The sequence below is a fragment of the Micromys minutus genome, assembly GCF_963924665.1.
Source record: "Micromys minutus genome assembly, chromosome: 32".
Lineage (NCBI taxonomy): Eukaryota > Metazoa > Chordata > Mammalia > Rodentia > Muridae > Micromys > Micromys minutus.
The window spans coordinates 19,796,030-19,815,112 of NC_137967.1; the positions used below are offsets into that span (position 1 = coordinate 19,796,030).

Sequence of the window (19,083 nt, forward strand, 5' to 3'; positions counted from 1 at the left end):
TACACAAACACCAACGAGCCAGACTTATGTTTACTATACTTAAAGTATTTCCGATGGGACTTTCTGTGTGTGCACCTGTGCATGGGGGTACAGGTTCCCCTGTGCGCACAGGTGTGTGTAGGTTAGAGGCTGACTTCAGGAACTTCTTCCTTGTTGTTCTTACTTTAGAGACAGGATCTCAGCAAACCTGGAGCTCAGTGACTCAGCTAAACCAGTGAGGCGCAGCAGCAATCTGACGGGTCCCATGTCCCACTGCCTCCACGGCCGGTGATGCTGAGTTCACTACTGCTGTCTTCAGACACACCAGAAGAGGGCATCAGATCTCATTACAGATGATTGTGAGCCACCATGTGGGTGCTGGGATTTGAACTCAGGACCTCTGGAAGAGCAGTCAGTGCTCTAACCACTGAGCCATCTCTCCAGCCCGAGATGTGTTTTTATACAGATATTGGGGACCCCATCCCCAGTCCTCATGGTCACAGAACAGGCATACCACAGTCTCCATCGCTCCAGCCCTGTTAAATGAGACTTTTATAGGAAAAAAAAATATTTGCCAGCTCTTGCTTTGTGATGGCAGTATGAAGCTTCAGCCTTCCCATTTTACAGATGGACAAACAGAGGAAAAACATCCATCAAGGCATATTAAAGTGCCCCAGTGTTAGGAAGGTCGAGATACCACTGTCTTTAATGAATACTTGTGTGGGGGTGGATTACCCAAGGTTTTGTGTTGCTGTTTTTATCATTTGTTTTACAGACAGGGTCCCACTGCGTAGCCATGGCTGACTTGGACTTCACTATGTAGCCCAGGCTGGAACTCATATATAGACAAGGCTGGCTTCTAAGTCACTGAGACCTATTTCTACCCCTGCCTCCTGGCGCCGGGGTTAAGGGTGTTATGCCACCAAATCTGGCCCATTTGTGGTTTTAATTTTAAAGAGATTTACTTGTATTATTTTTTAATTATATTTGTGTGTGGCGGTGGTGGTGGGTATGTGGGTGAGAACATAATACTATAATGTTTTTAAACTTCATTTTAGATCTATTTATTTAATATATTTACACTGTCGCTGTCTTCAGACACACCAGAAGAGGGCATCAGATCCCATTACCGATGGTTATGAGCCATCACGTGGTTGCTGCGATTTGGACTCAGGACCTCTGGAAGAGCAGCCAGTGCTCTAACCACTGAGCCGTCTCTCCAGCCCCATAATATTATATTTACAGGCGGTTGTTAGCCCTGTGAGTGTTGGGAACTGAACTTGGGTCCTCTGCAAAAGTAGCTTTTTAACTGCTGACCCATCTCCACAGGCGTTTGTGTTCTTAAATATATAACCTCAGAGGACATTGAAGTCAACCTGTAGTCTAGGTTGGCCTCAAATTCGTGATCCTCCTGCCTCAACCTCCTGGTTTGTGGCTGCACAACTAGTGTACTAGATTTTTCAGCGCAGAATTAAAGAGTTTGTTCTAAAGGATGAGGTCGGTGCAAGTGAAGGCCCACAGGGAACCAGCATCCAGGAAATGACTGGCCAAAGGCCACGTGGATTGATTCTCCGTGAGTTTATTTGGGGGGGGCTGGGAGGACCCAAACAAGATGATCATAAGCTAAACCCATTCCCTGTCTCCGTGCCTCAGTTTCTCGATCTGTAAATTAGGAATTGATGCTTTCTTAAGTTAGAGTTAACGCTTTTCACCCGGCCAGGTGGGGCTCTACGGGAGGGGCGTGTCTGCATGATGACGTAACTCTGGGCGGGGCCTATGGGTCCCACTGCGGAAGGCGTGGAGGGTGGCTGGGCTCGACTCAGCCCCGACCTGTTGGAAGGGAAGGGGCTCCAGGGAGGGTCTCCGGGCCTCTGAGCCTGCGGGATTCTTGGGACGATCCTACTGTCCTCCGTGGGCAGAACTAAGCCGTAGCTGGGCACGTGTGGGGAGCAGATCGGGGTCCCACCTCCAACCCTTCGCTCCCAGTCTATCCCCCACCTTCCCCCCGCCCCCACCCCAGCCGCGACCCGGCGGCGGTGAGTCAGCGGCCCGCCGCGCCCCCTCGCTCACTTCCTCCACACCTTCCCCGGGAGGGTGGGGGGCGGCGAGGGGTGGGGCCCGGCCTGAGAAGCGAGATCTGGGGAACTGGGGAGGTGCGGAAGTGTTATTTAGAGGTAGAAATTGATGAGATCCTTTGCTCAACCCGAGTGACCCCCCCGCCACCCCCCAAAACTGAGCAGAAGTCCACGGAGCGAGTTGGAGTGGAGAACCTGCACCCTCAGATCTCTACTAAAGAATTCCATAGTGGAGACAGCTAGGGATCAAAAAAAGGCCCCTTCTCTTCCACCAAGCTCCCCCCTCCAACTCGGGAGTGGGGCCCAGGGCGCACCCCCACGCCACAAGACTGGGGAAGCTGTGCAATTGCGGAAGCCCGAGGTTCCGCGTTGCCTTTTAAACGCTCTCCGCCTGGAGGCGTCCACGGCCCCTTTAAGGCGCAGGGCATTGTGGGTGTGGGGAGTGGAATTTTGGAACGAAATGTAGCAAAGAGAGTACAGTAGTAAGAGTAACCGCGTAGGTGCTGCCGGCCGAGGGGGTGCGCCGGCGACGTTCGGACGCTGCGCCCCGCTTTCCATCGCAAGAGATCCCAGCGCACCAGAGCACCGGAGGGAGGAGGCGCCTGAGGACCCGCCCCGGCCCGGTCCACGTTCTCCCCAGGAAGCTGGACTCTATGGGGCGGGACCCCGAGAGAGACTGAGCAGAACCTGGAGCCAGCCCCGCACCCCTGCAATTCCAGTCAGGGGCGCCCCGGGAGCACTCCCCGTGGGCGCGCCGCCCGCCCTCCGCGCAGCCATGAGGTGAGCCCCAACCCTCCAGCCGGGTCCCAGCCAGGAGCCGGCTCCTCGCCCCGCCTTTGTCCCCCTCCCCCCAGCTCGTTCGGGGCTGGATTTAGGGGACACAGCGCTTTGGGCGTCCCAGATCTGGGCCGATGCCTCCTGGAGCGGTTTTTAAATATCGACACCCCGTTTCTCCCCACTACTCCCTAAAGGCTTGGGGCGGTGCCGGCTGGGGTTCTCTTGATGGCTTTCAGGTTTAGGGGCGCTCTCGGGACTGAGAATTTGAAGACTTTTGGGGGGAGCACCTCCGAGTTCGCAGCTAGGTAGAACCTCGCAGGAATGATCTTGTATAAGCGGGCTCAGAGTTACCGCCCCAAACTCAAAACCAGGTGGGAGGCTGGCTAGAGAACCCGAGCCCTAAAACTCTGAGTCTCGGGTTGTGGTCTTTGGACCCTTGCGTCTGGGGCACTGGAAAAGAGTCCAAGAGTGGAGCCGCGGTCCTTAACTTTGGGGGTACTTCTTGATGTCCCTAAATTAGGTGGACATGGAGCTTCTCCTGTGGAGGGGCGACTTGAGAATCTGACCTGCTGGGCCTAGAGGGTCTGGATGGGACTCTTCACCCAAGCTGGGTGGGTCCTAGGACCCGGGAGCACTCCAGGCCCAGGGCGGCTCCTGGCCCCAGGGCCAGAGGAGGGTTCTGGTTCCACCCCCGCCCCCCCAACCTGGGGGCCAGGGAGGGAGGGGGCGCGGCAGCTGGGGGAGGGGGGCCTTTGTCTTCCTGACTCACCTGTCGAGACAGCTGGTGTGGGGGGCGGGCCCCGAGTGATCACTGGGGCCAGCTGCTTTCCCCACACCATGGCCCCTCCCCCCCTGGGCTCAGTGTCGCCGGGTGTCACCCCCCCTTCCCCAAGCCGTGGGGTTGGAGGAGGGGGCGCTGGAAACCGTCAAGGTCATAGCCTTCTTCCTCAGGGACCCAGGCTTCTTCCAGCTCCCTTCCCAGGAATTTAATCCTGTGGGTGAGGGGACCCAGGGATTTTTTTTTTTTTAAATATCTTTCCTGGGACCTGCCCTGAACTCCTGGGCTCACCTGAGGGCGGAGCCTGAGCTGGCAGAGGCCTCCCCTCCTCTCAGCCTCAGCTCCCCCCCCCCTCTCTCCCTTGAGGCCACATCTTGACAATACTATCTCCCTTCCTCCACTTTGGCTGGGACTTCCTGCCCCAAAGCCCCGGGCTAGAGGAGGAGTCTCCTGGGGACAGTTTGGGCTTAACCCCCCATGTGCACATCCTCCAGTCTTGCCCTCTGACATCTAGGTGACATTCCTCTCTAGGACCCCTCCCTCCCTCCCTCCCTTGTCGGTCCCTTGGCCTGTGGGAGTGTTAGGATTTGGAGCTAGAAGGGGGACGTCGAGACACCCTGGAGACTTCCTGCCTGGCCTTCCCTCCCCCATGGGAGTTCTGTCCCCCGAAAGGGGGTCAGTTCCTCCACTGCCCCCTCCTCTTTTGCTGCCCCCAGCCCCGCCCCTCCCCCACCCGTTTCCGGTCCCAGGCCCGGTGGAAGGCGGATGGCGGATGTCCGAGTTAGTGCCGCCTCTCTAGCTGAGACCGTAAAAGGGCAGGAGCAACGTCTAGGCCGGCCCCCTGCACCCCCACCCCCAGCCCCGGCCCTCCTGCAGCCCGCCCCCCTCTGGCCAAGGCTAGGGCCAAACCTCCCTCCCCTGAGGGTAGGCACAAGTTGAGCAGATTCCCCCACCCTCTTAGGAGAGGGTCTCCCTCCTCCTTGGTCACTCACTGGGCTGTGACACTTCTCCAAGGACAGCTAGGATTAAGAGAGAGACAGACAGACCCATTCTTTATTCCTAAGTGGGTAAACTGAGCCCCCCATTCCTCAGACTTTGAAGCTCCGGTCTAGTGCCCTCGGAGGTTCTTAGGCTGTGGTGGGGACGGGGGCAGGACTGGTTTGACTGGGGACAGCCCTGTGGGGAGTGGGAAGGGAGGCGGTTGAGATGGAAAATTACAAGATACAGTTCTTTTTCTCCCAGTTTGACAAATATTTGCCGAGTGTCTGCTGCATCCGGGAGCGGGGAAAGGCAGAGAAGGGGTCAGAGGTCTGAGGGCTCTTGGGCAGAATTCTGAAGGCATGTGCTCCGCTCCTTTCCTCTTGTAATACCACAAGCAGTGACTGTTTTTTCTTTTCTTTTTAAGTGATGTAGCCGGTTCAGCCACACGTCTTCGTCCCAGGCGGGCAGGGTAATAAGGGTCTGGTTCCGTTTTAATCTCCACTGCAGTCAAGTGAAATGCTAGTACAAGCTTGTGCCCCTGGTCTTACCCCCATTTTACAGGTAGTAAAACTGAGGTGCAGGGATGGTAAAGAAATGGCCCGTTAAAGTTTAATGGTTAGGAAGTATGATGTGGTGACTCATTCCTGTTCCGTAGTACTCAGGAGGTGACACAGGAGGACCAAGAGCTGGAGGCCCTTGGGCTATTGAGTCCCAGTCTCAAAAATATCTAAAAATCGGTTTAGAGGTGGAAAAGTTTGAATTTGTACCTAGGACTGTCTCTGTCTAGAACTACAAACAAAACAAAACAAACCCCAAAAAAACTAGAACCATCTACGAGTTTAGTTTTTTTGTACAAATAACACACTTTCACCACTAACCGCACCCCCATCCCCCCAATAAGGTCATCCTCTGTTACATAGCAAGTTGGAGGCCAGCCTGGGCTGCAGAGTGAATTCTAGGCTAGCCTGGACTATTCTGCTTCAGAGACTTAGTGTTCAGGATGAGTGTGTGTGTGAGTGTCTGTGTGTGTGTGTGTGTGTCACAAGTTTAATGGTGCAAGGAGATGGTGGGGTAAGGTTGGGTGGGGGTGGGGTAGCAGTAGAGGGAACTGCCAATATTTGGACACCTTTGTCCCCAGAGGCTCCCTCCCTTCTTAGGGCTCCCAACTGCCAAGATGGAGTCTGTCAGCTGCGGGGTTGTGAGTTCAGGGACGTGAACCCACACAAAAGTCTGGAGCCGGCTGCTCAGGGAGGGAAGAGACTCACTTTCCACTATGAAGGTTCTGGGGATCGAACCCCGGTCATCAGGCTTAGCAGCAAGCACCTTTACCCACTGAGCCATTTTGCCAGCCCTCCACTGCCCCCTTGGATTCCAGATCCTCCTGCCTCTGTCTTCCAAGAGCTGGGGTCACAGGTCACCTTGTGTGGGGACTTTCCACTCCCAGCTCCTTGTTGAGAAAGGGTCTTACCATGTGACCCAGGCTGGCCTCAGTCCTACAAAGTTCGTCCTGCCTTTGCCTCCCTCGCCTGGGGCTCTCTAGTCCAGAACTGAGAACACCTTTTATTTCTTCTGTCAAAACACTGGGTCCCTGGGGATCCCTTTGGCTCCCAGTGCCAAGGACCGAGAGTGGTACTTAGCCCTGGGGTACTCAGCAGTTACAAACAGCAGACTCAACAGTAGCTGCTGACATTTTGAAGGTCGGCGACACCGTTCCAAGGATTGGGCTCCGATTTCCAAACGCCCCACTCAGCATTCAGATGAGCTAGACCAGACCGATGTCCTAGCCCTCCGACAGACGGTGAAATGCAGGCACAGAGAGGTGAAGGCACTTGAGCAAAGATCACACAGCCAGGGAGCAGAGAGGCTCCCTTTTGAACTCATGTTTCTTGAAAGATAAGAAAACAGTCTGGTTGATGTTTCTAAAAAGGCAAGGTATGAAGGAAGGAGTGCAGGTCATGGAGGTGCCCCTTTTAAAAGGTGGGACGCCTAAATATACTCTTAGGCAAGTGATAGGAGAAGCTTCTCCGGTGACAAGTGCCTAGGGGACAACACTTCCAAGTCTTCAGGCTTTTGACCTAAATTCACCGTTTCTTAACTTTCTCCTTTTTAAGGATTTGGGGGGGGGGGTTATTTTGACTTTGGGTCTGTGGAGTTCAGAGGACAACTCCTGGGAAACTGCCCTCTCCCTCCACCGGGATCGAACCCAGGTCATGAGGCTTGGAGGTAAACGCTCAGCAGAGCAGTCTCACCTGCCTCGGTTTGGCGTTTCGTTTCTCTGAGACTGGGTCTCACTGTGCCGCACAGCCAGCCTGGGCTCAGGCCCCATCCAGCTGAAGCCGGTTCTGTTTTTTTTTTTTTTTTTTTTTTTTGTTTTTATCAGGGGCTTGAGTTACAAGGGTGTCTCGGAACAAAAGACTGTCTTGGGCAGAAAAAAACTGGAGGTGTGCAGATGTAGGGGTCAGGGAGGAATTCTGGGAAGGGGGGGACATCTAGGTGGAGCCGGCCGTTGGGGGAGGTGCAGTCAGAAAGGGGATGTCCTCGGAACAGAATGAGCAAAGAAAGGCAAAAGGGAAGGGGAGACCAGAGCACCTCACAAGCCTTGAATGGGTAGCAGATAGGGCTTTGTGGGGGTGGGGAGTGGGTAAAAGGATGAGTGGGAAGGGGACAGGGACGCGGAGACAGATGGGCTCTGAGATTGGGTCTTAAGAAGGTCCTTCTATAAGGTCCTCTTTAAGCTAGTTGAGGACAGGACCCAGCCCAGGGTCACCCAGCCAGCAGTGATCCCTCAGTACCAGAGCCATGGTAGGGTAGGACCACCATGGGAGGCCAAAGTGCACCTGGGTGGGGCACTGAGGCAGTCTGCCTTGGGCATCTGGCCAGAGTCTGCCCTGGGTGTGGGTGGCAGGTATGGGTGAGGTTTTAGTCCTGCCCTGCCAAGGGTGTCTGAGCCAGAAACAGTCCCTTGAAGCTATGCTTGTTTCAAATAACACCTGATGTGGTTAACAGTGGGGCCTGGGAGGGCTCACCTGCCTTCAGAGCCTCTCTCAGCTACCAGGTCGCTGTGTGACTGTGGAACACTGCCTCTCTGGGCCCTCTCTGCTGCGTCCAGGTGGAGCAGCATTCATCCTGAAGGGACACGGTGGGACAGGAGGAGTGACCTGGGCAGGCTTGAGCCGTGGGCCCAGCTAAAGAGCTGGTAATAGATCAACATACATGCAAAGTTGGGGTGCCAAGTTCAGCTGAGCCTGCCAAGGGGCTTTCCCTGCTGAACTCTCACAGCATGGCGTCATGCCCCATCCCCCAGCCCCACCATTGTGGGGTGAAGTTTCTCTCCCCTGGAAACCACAAACTTCTTCTTTTCAGGAAAAAGCCTGGTGGGGGTGGAGTGACCTCCCCCCAACTTCCCCTGTCTGGTGGGGGAGGGTGGGGCCTGAGCTCCCCCCAACTTCCCCTGTCTGTATGTGACCTTGACCAAGTTACTTCCTGTCTGCAAGCCCTACTGCCTGCCCTGGAGAACTGGGTCTTCCAGGAGGACAGGTGTGTTTGTGGGGGTCTTGTGTGATGGAGATGCTCAGGGTACCCTAAGATTGGCAGTACTGAGCCCTCAGTACTGACGGGTTGAGTGCAAGGTGCCTCAGTGGTGACAGTGACCAAGCACTTAGCACCCCAGCGTATCCTAGGTACTGTGCCTAGTACTTTAACCAGATCAGTGTCTACTCACAGCCTTTGCGAGGTCGCGACCATTATGTTTTTCCTAACTGACAGATGAGAGCCATGAACTCTCTGGTCATGTGGATTTGAACCCAGGTCTGTGGTGTCTGACTGACTTTATTTGAGCTGTTGTTTTCCTGCGTCAGCCAGTGGCCTCCTCAGCTCTACATGCCCCCCAGGCTGGACCAGCGGCTCCCTCGGGTACTCCCCAGTCTGAATTCCTGACTCTTGGGGCCCTGCTTTGCCAGGACAGGTCTGTTCCCAGTCCAGGAGGTCTGTCTGGGCCACCACTGTGTCTCCCTCCCCAGCCACAGGGTGTGACCATGTAGCCAGGAATGTGTGTCAAATGGCTGTTTGGGCCCTGGGGAACCAGATGGACCAGGTGGCCAGTAAAAGCAGCCTCAGGGGAAACATCCCCAGGCTCCTGGGATCTGTCCTCACACTTCCTGCCCTTCTTATCTGACTGGAGCTGGGAGCAGAGGTGGAGGTGAAAACGGGGGGAAACTGAGGCCAGGCAGAGGCTGTTCTCAGCTCACTCCCTGGCCATCTGCTGGTCCTAGCAGCTCTGCCTTTCCCAGTCGACCTGTATCCACTTTTAAGTCTGTAGAGGTTGAGCCCAGGACCATGAGCAAGTTGCCTAGCCCCCCGGCTCAGTCAGGCTTTATGAATCCTACTTCATCTCTTTTCCTGCCTTTTCCTGTGTGGCCTGCCTATCTCTTCCCTACAGTGTACTCATCTGTCAATCTATCTTCTTTTATAGTTTGTGGGCTCAAAAGGGGCCCTAGAGAACAGGCTGGGCAAGCACTCTACCACTGAGCCACGCCCCCAGCTCCACTGAGCCACGCCCCCAGCCCTCACTGGGGGATTCCAGGCAGGGGCTCTACCACTGAGCCACGCCCCCAGCCCCTCACTGGGGGATTCCAGGCAGGGGCTCTACCACTGAGCCACACCCCCAGTCATGCAAGTACAGCCACACCCCTGAACATTATACACAAGTTACCATTTTTTTCCCTTCGTCTACTCTATAGATCTAAGTAGAATGTGACTGACCCCTCACTCTCTCCCCTAGCAACGAGACAGTCGTCTGTTCCAGCCGGGCTACCGTGATGCTTTATGATGACAGCAACAAGCGATGGCTTCCTGCTGGCACCGGTCCCCAGGCCTTCAGCCGTGTCCAGATCTACCACAACCCCACTGCTAACTCCTACCGAGTTGTTGGCCGCAAGATGCAGCCTGACCAGCAGGTGCAGGCTCCCTCTGTCCCTCTGTCCCTTGGCTTCCCTGCCACCGAGCCCCCGTCAACCTGTTTTGCTCTTGTAGGTGGTTATCAACTGTGCCATCATTCGGGGTGTCAAGTACAATCAAGCTACCCCCATCTTCCACCAGTGGCGTGATGCCCGCCAGGTCTGGGGCCTCAACTTCGGCAGCAAAGAAGACGCTTTACAGTTTGCGGCTGGCATGACCAATGCCCTAGATGCCTTGGAAGGTTAGATGGGCAGGTGGGATGGTGTTGGGGTTCATGATACGATAGGGAGGCTGAAATGGGGGTGGGGGTTGGAACAAGTCCCAGGCAGGCCTGGGTAATATAGTAGCAGGACTCGGTCACAAATATGTAAATTGTGTGTGTGTGCGAACACGTGTGTGTGTGTGTGTGTGTGTGTGTGTGTGTGTGTTGGAGGACAGGAGAGATGGTTCAGAGCTTAAGAGCGGTTATTGCTTTTCCAGAGGACCTGGGTTTGACTCCCAGCACCCACATACTAGGTGGCTCAGAGTACCAAGGGGTCTGACATCTGGCCTTTGTGGGCACTTGGCACTCATGTGGTACACAGGACTCTCGTGTGTATAGGCAGAACATGTATAGGCCAAACACCCGTACACATAAAATTCAAAACAAAACACAGCCAGCGTTGTAGCTCAGCTTTTAGTCCTAGCACTCAGGAGGCAGAGGCAGGGGGATCTCTTGAGTCTAAAGCCAGTCTGGTCTACAAAGTGAATTTCAGGACAGCCAGGGGCTACACAGAGACCCTGAAACAACCAAACAGACTGGGGTTTGGGGTGAGCAAAAGCGCCCCCAGCGGTGCTATGCAGCCTGAAGCTGCTCTCCTGCCCTTGGGGGCCTGAGTTTACCTTCCCAGAAATCAGCTAAGCCATGGAGGAAAGCTCTCACGGGAACTGTCAGCGCCTGGTGTGGGTATAAAGTGCCCCGCCCTAAGGCGACAGCAGGTTCCTTTGACGACTTGCTGCACCAAGACGTCTGTGCGTCCTGCTTCCGCCATGTTCCCTGTGTTGGTCGTGGTGGTACGTATGTGTAATGTGAGCCTTTGAGAAGGTGAAGCTGGAGAACATGGAGAGTTCTGGGCCATTCTGGGCTCGCTAGCCACATTTGGTGAAAATTGCACAGGATTGCCTACTGTGTGCCGGGTCCTGGTGCTATCCCAGTTCAAAATAAAGGCTCCATGTGCTGTCTTTAAGTCTCTCTCTCTCTCTCCTCCCTCTGTCTCTTTCTTTCTTCCTTCTTTTCTTCTTTTCTTTCTTTTTTTTTTTTTGAGACAGGATTTCTCTGGGTAGCCCTGGCTGTCCTGAAACTTAGTGTAGACCAGACTGGCCTTGAACTCAGAGATCCGCCTGCCTCCCGAGTGCTGGGATTACAGGGGTACACTCGGTACCCAGCTGCATGGTATTTCTTACTGTTTCCGGAAACATTCAGCCCATGCTATGACTCTAGTGGGGGAACAAGACTTCTATTATTTTAAGTTCCCTAATGATGCCAAGATCCTGTCACGTTTTTGGTTCTGGTGGTTGAAACAGGGGTGGCTTTGGACAGGCTATGCAGGTGCTTTACCACTGAGCCACGTCCCCAGCCCCTTTGGACAGCACTTTCAAAGCCTTGTCCTAGGTGACTGCTCTGCTTTCTGTAGAGGGCAAAGAGCCCAATGGCTGAAGTGTTGTCTTCACAAGGCCTTGTTAGTATTAGTGGAAGAACTTGTTCATTCTGCATGCGTGGAGAAACGTCGGTAGTGTAGGCCTGTGGTTGGTCCCTCCAGCTGGAGAAGTGATTGTTTCTACAGATTTCTAGCCTGCGTGGCTTATCGACTAGTGGAATCTCCGTGTCACATGGGTGTCCCACCTCGAAGTGGCTCAGGCCTGGGGAGGCCGCTCCTTGTGAGGACTGTCAGGGTCTCTGGTTCACTGGGATGGCATCAGGGTGAGGAGACTGAGGGGAGAGTTGAACTCCGGCTGTCTTACTGTGGTTTTCCCTTCGCCTTCCAGGAGGTGGGCCAACCCTGGCCCCAGCACCCCCTGTCTGGTCTGCCCAGAATGGCCCCTCCCCAGAGGAGCTGGAACAACAGAAAAGGTGGGGACCCTCTCTCCTTCTAGGTGTCCCAAAGCTTCCAGAGTTCAGAACCTGTCAGTTTTCACTTTCTAGAAAGATCAGAAGGCTGGGAGTCTTGAAGTAAACAACACTCAGACACCAGTTGCCAAGCTCCTAGAGATGAAGGAACGTGTTCCGCAAAACTGGGCGTGGTGGCCCTTAGCCTGCCATCTTGGTACCTTGGAGCCTAAGGCAGGAGGGTTGCCAAGGGTTTGAGGCTAGCCTGAGCTATGTAGTGAATTCCAGGCTGACCTTAGAAATCAGTAGAGGACCCTGTTGTAAAACTCATGGGTGGTGCGTACCTAAGCATCCAGACGGCAGGTGATCTGCAAGGTAGAGCCCAGCCTGGTCTACAGAGTTCCAGGCTAACCTACTCTACACAGGCTACACAGTGAGACTTTGTCTAGATAAGGAAAAGAAAAAGAAAATCTAACTCCCCCAAAAAAGAAACTGATAGGGGTGAACCATTCTGGCACAGCCCCCCCCCAACCCCACTCCACACCAGGGTTCCACAGCTTTCTGAGCCCCTTGCTGTTGTTAAAAGATGATGTCCACAGGATGAAGCACACCTGGCTGTTGCTAGGTAACTGAGGGGTGGGGTTTACAGAATCCCAACAGTGGCCCCTTTGGAATCATATGTTTGCATAGTTGAAAAGGACACACCCAGGCCCCTAAGAACCAGAGGCTTCTGGTAGAGTGCCCCTACCCCCACTGCCGCCCCCACCCCCTCATCCCCCCACCCTAACCCCCAGCTAGCTTGGTTTTGGGACTGAAGCAGCTTCCTCTCCCCTGTACAGGCAGCCGGAACATATGGAGCGCCGGGTCTCCAACGCAGGTGACGACTCCATGACTGGGTCATGGGGACCTCCCTGGAGGAGCGGGATGGCCCGGCAGGACACAGAATAAGGCTTCTCTCTCCGCAATACCATTTTTTGTGTTTATTGCAGGAGGCCCACCTGCTCCCCCAGCCGGAGGCCCACCTCCACCTCCAGGACCTCCCCCTCCTCCGGGTCCTCCCCCACCCCCAGGTCTGCCCCCCTCAGGGGTATCTGGGGCAGGTCATGCGACAGGTGCAGCCCCACCCCCTGCACCCCCACTCCCCACAGCACAGGGCCCCAGTAGTGGGGGTTCCGGGGCCCCAGGCCTGGCTGCTGCCATTGCTGGAGCCAAACTCCGGAAAGTGAGCAAGGTAAGGTAGTAGCTGGGTGTGGCTGGGTTGAAGCCCTGAGGGGACAATGGGAGGTGGTCAGAGTCCTTTAAAGGTGTCACAAGAGGCCCGAGGTCACCTGGCCTAACTGTGAAGCCTTTGCTCCTTTCTTCATTCTTTCAGCAGGAGGAGGTCTCTGTGGGACCCCCCAAAGCTGAGGGTAGTCGAAGCACCGGTGGGGGACTTATGGAAGAGATGAACGCCATGCTGGCCCGCAGGTGAGCCCGAGTCCCTTAGAAGTCAGCCCCGCGCTGCAGCTTCAGGGTGAGGATGTTGGAGTGCTTCCTTTCCCTCTCCTGGTGCCAAGGCTGAACTTCCGGTGCTTCTGCCTCAGCTTCCTGAGCGCCGCGATGACAGGCCCGCCATGTCCAGGACGTGCCCAGGCCACCCTCTGAGGTGGCTCACAGACTGCAAAGTGCTCACACTCTGTGCTTGAGCCACGAGAGTCCATGTGAACATTCTGGAAGCTTAGATTCTTACACTCTCAGCTTGCTGGCCTAGGAGCCTCCTCGTCCTTATAGTTCGTGTGATTTCCAGATGTAGGAATTATGGGGTACCCCTCTAAATTCTAAAGGAGCAACCTCTAGGCTAGATTTCTCCTTAAGTTTTTAGTTATTTTTTATTTATTGCATGTATGAGCGTGCCGGTCGCTCCCTGGAAGAGCATTTTGTCTCCTTCCACCGTGTGGGTTCTGGGAACCGGAGTGAAGTTGTCAGCTTTGACAGCAAGCACCATTCCTTGCTGAACCGTTTCACCAGCCCTGCCCTGGATTTTCTGATTGTTGCTTGTCGATGTTCCCGGCCCTGGCTAGGCTGGAACTTAAGATTCTCCTGCCTCTACCTATCGCATACTGGGATTGCAGGCGTGTGCCATGCTGTTCCCAAGTGTGTTTCTTTTTTTGCTTTTGAGACAGTCTTTCATTATGAAAACCAGGGCGAGACTTTGAACTCACAGAGATCTGCCGGCCTCCGATTTTTAAAAGTATTATTACATTTACTTACCTGTGGTGTGTGTGTGTTTATGTAGAGGTTAGAGAATCTCCAGGGCTCAGTTCTCTACTTCGACCTTCACATGGGTCCTTGGGGTTAAACCTGGTCACTGGCTTGGTGGCAAGCACCTCTCTCTGCGGAGCCATCTTGCAGGCCCCTTCTTTAACTTTTCAAACTGTCCTGAAATTTAGCAGTGGGAAGGGATCCTACTAAGTGGCGAAGCATGAACTGTAGCTTGTCCTTGCTTGCCCCTCTGCAGAAGGAAAGCCACACAGGTTGGGGAGAAGCCCCCCAAAGACGAGTCAGCCAGTGTAAGTAGGGGGCTCTTCCTGCTCTATATTCCTTATGATGTACCCTAGGGCAGGGAGGAGGTGTGATGTGACAGGGTTGAGGTGGCTTTGGACCTGGAAGAGGAACATTGGCATAAAAAGGGTAGTTTAATGATACTTTTTATTTACTGCCAGCAGGAGGAGCCAGAGGCCCGACTCCCTGCCCAAGGTGGTGAGTGACAGCCTTGTCTATCCCTAGAAACTACAACTCCCATGATGCATAAGTTCTTGCTTAGAAAGAACTACAGGGGAAAACTGTGAAAACAGTACTGGGGATTGTAGTTCGCTAATTGTTTAACCTGGTGGGTTGAGTGGTGGTACGGTACTGTGGGGGCAGGGCTTGTTCATTCCTCGATCTTATTTGTTGCCCCACCCACCCAGAACCTGTTCGAAGACCCTGGGAGAAGAACAGCACAACCTTGCCAAGGTAGGTTATGAATGTTGGGAAGGAACATAATATAGCTCCTTGGATAGGAAAAGGAAGAGGCGGCCTACACCCTACCTCACTCCTGTCCTATCCCAACTCTTACAGGATGAAGTCATCCTCTTCTGTGACTACCTCCGAGGCCCACCCCTCTGCGCCCAGCTCCAGTGATGACTCTGACTTGGAGAGGGTGAAGCAGGTAGCTTGTGGAAGTAGCTAGAAAGATGGCAGGAGAGACAGGCCTGGCTCCAGAATAGTTCTATGAAAAGCTTGGAAACCTCTTCTAACCCGAGAAAAGGAGTTGGTGGGTGGGGTCCAGGGGGACAGACACCTCACTGTTTTCCTTACCAGTCTACCACTCATTCCTGCTGAGTACACAGAATCCTCAGTGGCTCCAGCTATCCATCTCTAGTCGGAGTTGGCAGGAGACTGTACATTTGGCAGGCTTGGTACTGGATGTTCTCCAGTAGTGTTCTGCTGGCCCCAAAGATCTAGAACTCTCCTATAGAACATTTCCATCATTTTGTGACCTTGGCAGCTGTGCCAAAGGATGAAGGTGGGAAAGGTTGTTGAACCAGCTTTCTCTGTCTTCAGTCAAGAAGAAAGGGTGGAGAACCTGGCTAAGCAGAAGAGTGCCAAGAATCCCCCAGTGAGGGGCTGAGGGCGTGGCTCAGTGGTAGAGCCCCTGCCTAGAATCCCCCAGTGAAGGGCTGGGGGTGTGGCTCAGTGGTAGAGCCCCTGCCTAGAATCCCCCAATGATGGGCTGTGGTGTGGCTCAGTGGTAGTGTGCTTAGGATTTAAGATGCCCTACATTCCATCTCTGTCCCTGAAATAAGCAGGTGGCTAAGCAGGTAAAGTGTACTATGCCTCTCTTAACCAACCGAATTCTGTCCACAAAAGCCATACGGTAGAAGAAGTGAATTCTTTTAAGCTATTCCCTGACCTCCACCCGCACACGTGAGTGCACATACCTTCCGTGCACATGCCGCACCTGCACAAGCACACAAATAAGTGTAAATGTTTAAGAACTTTAGGAAAGTTTAGAATAAGAGAGGGGTCACTGTTTGCGTGTGTCTGGAACCCCTCTTGATTGGTTCATTTCAGGAGCTTCTGGAAGAGGTGCGGAAGGAGCTGCAGAAAATGAAAGAGGAAATAATCGAAGGTGAGGCACTTCCATTCTAATGCAGGCCCTTGCATCCCTGGAAAGCGCCTGCCTTGGAGGAGGGCAGCAAAGACTGGCCTGACTTCTGCCTCTGTTCCTTCCAGTCTTTGTTCAGGAGCTGAGGAAGCGGGGTTCTCCTTGACTATAGGGCCCCAGAAGACGCATTTCTTCTTTCTGTACTTCCTGCCTGGCACCTGCTTTCCCTGCCTCAACTTGACCGAGAGTTACACAAGAATGCGTTTTCCCCCACCAGCTTCCACTTGGAAGATTCCACAGGGGGTGTGGCTTTCTGGTGCCATGGTCACACCCACGCTGGCTGCTGATTGGATAAGGAGGTCCCACCTTTGTTCCCTTTGGTTCTTCCCCTTCACCATCCCCTTGGGGCTGGTTCCTCTGCTAGGGATGTACAGAGAAACCCCACAGTAAGGGACGGAAGGAGGGGATCTCGCCTTCTCTGTTCTGGATTCACTTTAACGCTTTAATGCCTTGGAATTTTTTTTTAAGAAAAAGTATATATATATATATATATATATATTTGGGTTTGTGGGGGAGGGAAATTTTTTTTCTCTTTGGTTTTGATAAAATGGGGTGTGGGAGTTTTTAAATGCTATACCCCAGTCTTGTCCATCGGGGGCAGCTATGTAAGAGGAGAGCTATCCCACCAGGTGGGGGGTATTTTCCTCACTCCTGGGACACCTCCCCATTTGCCTTGGCTCCTCCCTCTTTTCTATGAGGAATTAAGATTCTTTAACTTTTTTGGAACCTCAGTTTTGTGGTTTTTTTATTTGGGTTAGGATTTCAGGGTCCAGACCATTTTTGCCCTCCGGGAAGATGAAGTGAGGAGGAGAAGAGGAAAGCATAGGTCCTCCGACTTCTACACCATAGCTTCTTGGACACGGGCCCTCGCTGAATAAATCTGCAGTTTTTATAAATGCACAGGCCTCTGGACTACTTTCAGTGCCATGCCCCATCGAAGGCAGCTACGTAAGAGAGGCGACATAGCACCAGGAGAGGGCATTACTGCCAGCTGTGGGGAAGCTTCTGCTTCTCACTTCCGGTTCTAATACCATTCCTGGTTCTGGCCTGCATTATGCCCCTCTCCTTCCCTCTGTGGTCCTCACCCGCTTCCTCCATCCTGCAGGGTCTGCGGACTGTGTAGTCCTACAGCCTAACTCTGGGTTGACTTTACCAGGGAAGGGTCTCAGACGATGATCGCCCCATTTGCCACTAGAAGTCCCTGCCTAGTTCTTTCCTAAGTGGAATGAATGAACGTTTGCCCGCTCAGCAAATGATGGTTTGGGACGCACTCTTTAACTTTGGGATCCTTTAATTATAAAACATTTAAAACTCACGAACCACTCCTTCGAAGCCTAGTGGGGTTAGCAAAGGAGTGGGTATAAGGGAGTTAATTGGTCTTTTGCAATGTTCCATTTGGACAGAGGGTGAGGCTACTTGTTCGCCTCATTTTAAGTGACTTTTTACCTGGAAGGCCAAAGGCAGGAAGGGAGGATAGTCCTGAGGATGCCATGAGGCAGGTGGATGGCCGCACTGGCCCACATGATACAGGCCAGTACAGGGGCAGACCCTGTCCTCTTTCCTAAAAGTGAGGTAGATGGAAGGAGATGGGGCTCCGGACACTTAGGCAGGGAGTGTTGCCAGTGCCCCAGGCAAAGGGTTAGGTGGCTCCCCAACACAATGCCCCCCTTTCTGAGTACACTGGTGGTTTGGGGTTGGGGAGCTGGAAGGGTCCCTGGCACGTCCCAGAGACCAGAGCACGTTCGCTGGCACAGTTTGGGGGTGGACCCGTTCAGAGAGGCCAGTCATGTGACAAGCCCAAACAACAGTCCATGTCCAAGGCCTCTACTCCTCCTTGGGGGCCTCAGGGGACTGGGGTTCAGGCTCGAGCTCCGGCTCATTGGGATCTTCACAAATCTGGGTTCTGAACGCCTGCAGCTCTGCCCGCAGCTCCGCCAGCAGTTCTGCCCGCAGCTCCTCCCGCAACTCCGCCCGCAGCTCGTCCAGTGCACTCCTGGGCAATGCTGCCTGCATCTGCACCTGCAACTTGTCCAGCACTTCCTCCAGGTGGTCCACATCCTCCCGCAGCGACAGCACCGTGGCCGCGCGCGCCACTTCCGTGCGGTGTTTTGATAACTTCTGGCGCCAGAACTCCAGCAGCAGACAGCAGCCTGCGGATGCGAAGATGATGGCTTCGCCCAGCAAGTTCGCGCCCAGCTCGGCCGCTGCCTCCTCATTCAGTGGCTTGATGGCCTCAGGATGGAAGCCCATGATGCGCATCTTGGTCCGCATCTCTACCCAGTGGTACACTGCAGGGGAGAGAGGGGTCGGAGTTTCGGGGATGCTCATTCGCCCCACTGCAAACACTCCCCTAACCCCAACCCCATCCTCGCCACCACGTCTTGGGGGGTCACAGCCATAGCCAGAATCATAATTGCCTGCCTAAAGGACAGTCACCCAGTCCACAAACTTAGAATAATGACTTCTCCAGCCTGGGGGACTTGAAGACATGGTTTTAAAGTGGTCTAGGGGCTGGGATGTGGCTCCTTTGGTAGAGTGCGCTAGCATGCGCTCTACTAGGTTCAAGTGTGAGGAAGACTCTCAGGAAATAGAGGTAGGAGGGTCAAAAGTTCAAGGCGGTCTTTTGGAGACTGGCCCGGACAACATGAGAGCCCTCCAGTGGGCAGGTCACGGTGCTTCAGGCAGCCATGACATCAACACTGGGGAATGAAGCAAGAGATCATCCTAGGCTAGCGATGGACCCAGGTCTCAAAATAAAATAAACCCAGTAATGTCAAACTCCGCAGTGCTTTAGTAATAAGGGTGCCTGCCACAGAAACCTGCTTACCAAAGTTCCATCCTCAGAACTGGAAGCCCACCCCAGAGTGGCCCCGAGCTTCACACACTAATAAATCCTGGAAAGTTGATACGAGAGAAAATGCTGCCCTGGTTGGAAGGTAGGAAACCTTCAGTCTGACAGCCACTGCAGGGTTAGGGTCACAAGGTATAAAACCCAAAAACATTCATGTATATAAAATAAAATCTTTTTGGGGGGGGGATATCAAGACAGGGTTTTCCTGTGTAGCCCTGACTGACCTAGAACTCCCTCTGCAGACCAGGCTGGCCTTGAACTCACAAGAGATCTGCCTGCCTCTATCCCCCGAGTGCTGGGCTTAAAGGTGTGCACCACCACTGCCAGGCACACATTACTCTTTGTCCTCGGTAAATTTTAGGGAGAGCCCTCTATTTACTGCCTTATTAAATCTGTGTCTAACTGGGTGTG

The 19,083-nt window shown here is 53.9% G+C and overlaps 2 protein-coding genes across 5 annotated transcripts; one reads left to right on the top strand and one right to left on the bottom strand.

The window, feature by feature from the left end:
- The first annotated feature begins 2,515 nt into the window (after positions 1-2,515).
- Positions 2,516-16,721, top strand: VASP (vasodilator stimulated phosphoprotein). Of its 4 annotated transcripts, none has more exons than XM_080908770.1 (13): positions 2,516-2,834; positions 9,371-9,545; positions 9,622-9,787; positions 11,572-11,656; positions 12,472-12,509; positions 12,622-12,863; positions 13,005-13,099; positions 14,130-14,181; positions 14,335-14,371; positions 14,581-14,626; positions 14,732-14,822; positions 15,728-15,785; positions 15,890-16,721. In XM_080908770.1, exons 1-13 carry the CDS (start codon positions 2,830-2,832, stop codon positions 15,925-15,927), a joined length of 1,128 nt encoding a protein of 375 aa, XP_080764896.1. In that variant the 5' UTR covers positions 2,516-2,829; the 3' UTR covers positions 15,928-16,721. The 4 variants fall into 4 exon arrangements, with proteins under 4 accessions (XP_080764896.1, XP_080764897.1, XP_080764898.1 ...); XM_080908771.1 differs by having other exon boundaries at positions 14,338-14,371; XM_080908772.1 differs by having other exon boundaries at positions 13,008-13,099.
- A 648-nt stretch (positions 16,722-17,369) lies between these two features.
- Positions 17,370-18,421, bottom strand: LOC308414116 (optic atrophy 3 protein-like). The gene has a single exon (XM_080909291.1). It carries the CDS (start codon positions 18,147-18,149, stop codon positions 17,646-17,648), a length of 504 nt encoding a protein of 167 aa, XP_080765417.1. The 5' UTR covers positions 18,150-18,421; the 3' UTR covers positions 17,370-17,645.
- Between the last annotated feature and the right edge of the window lie 662 nt (positions 18,422-19,083).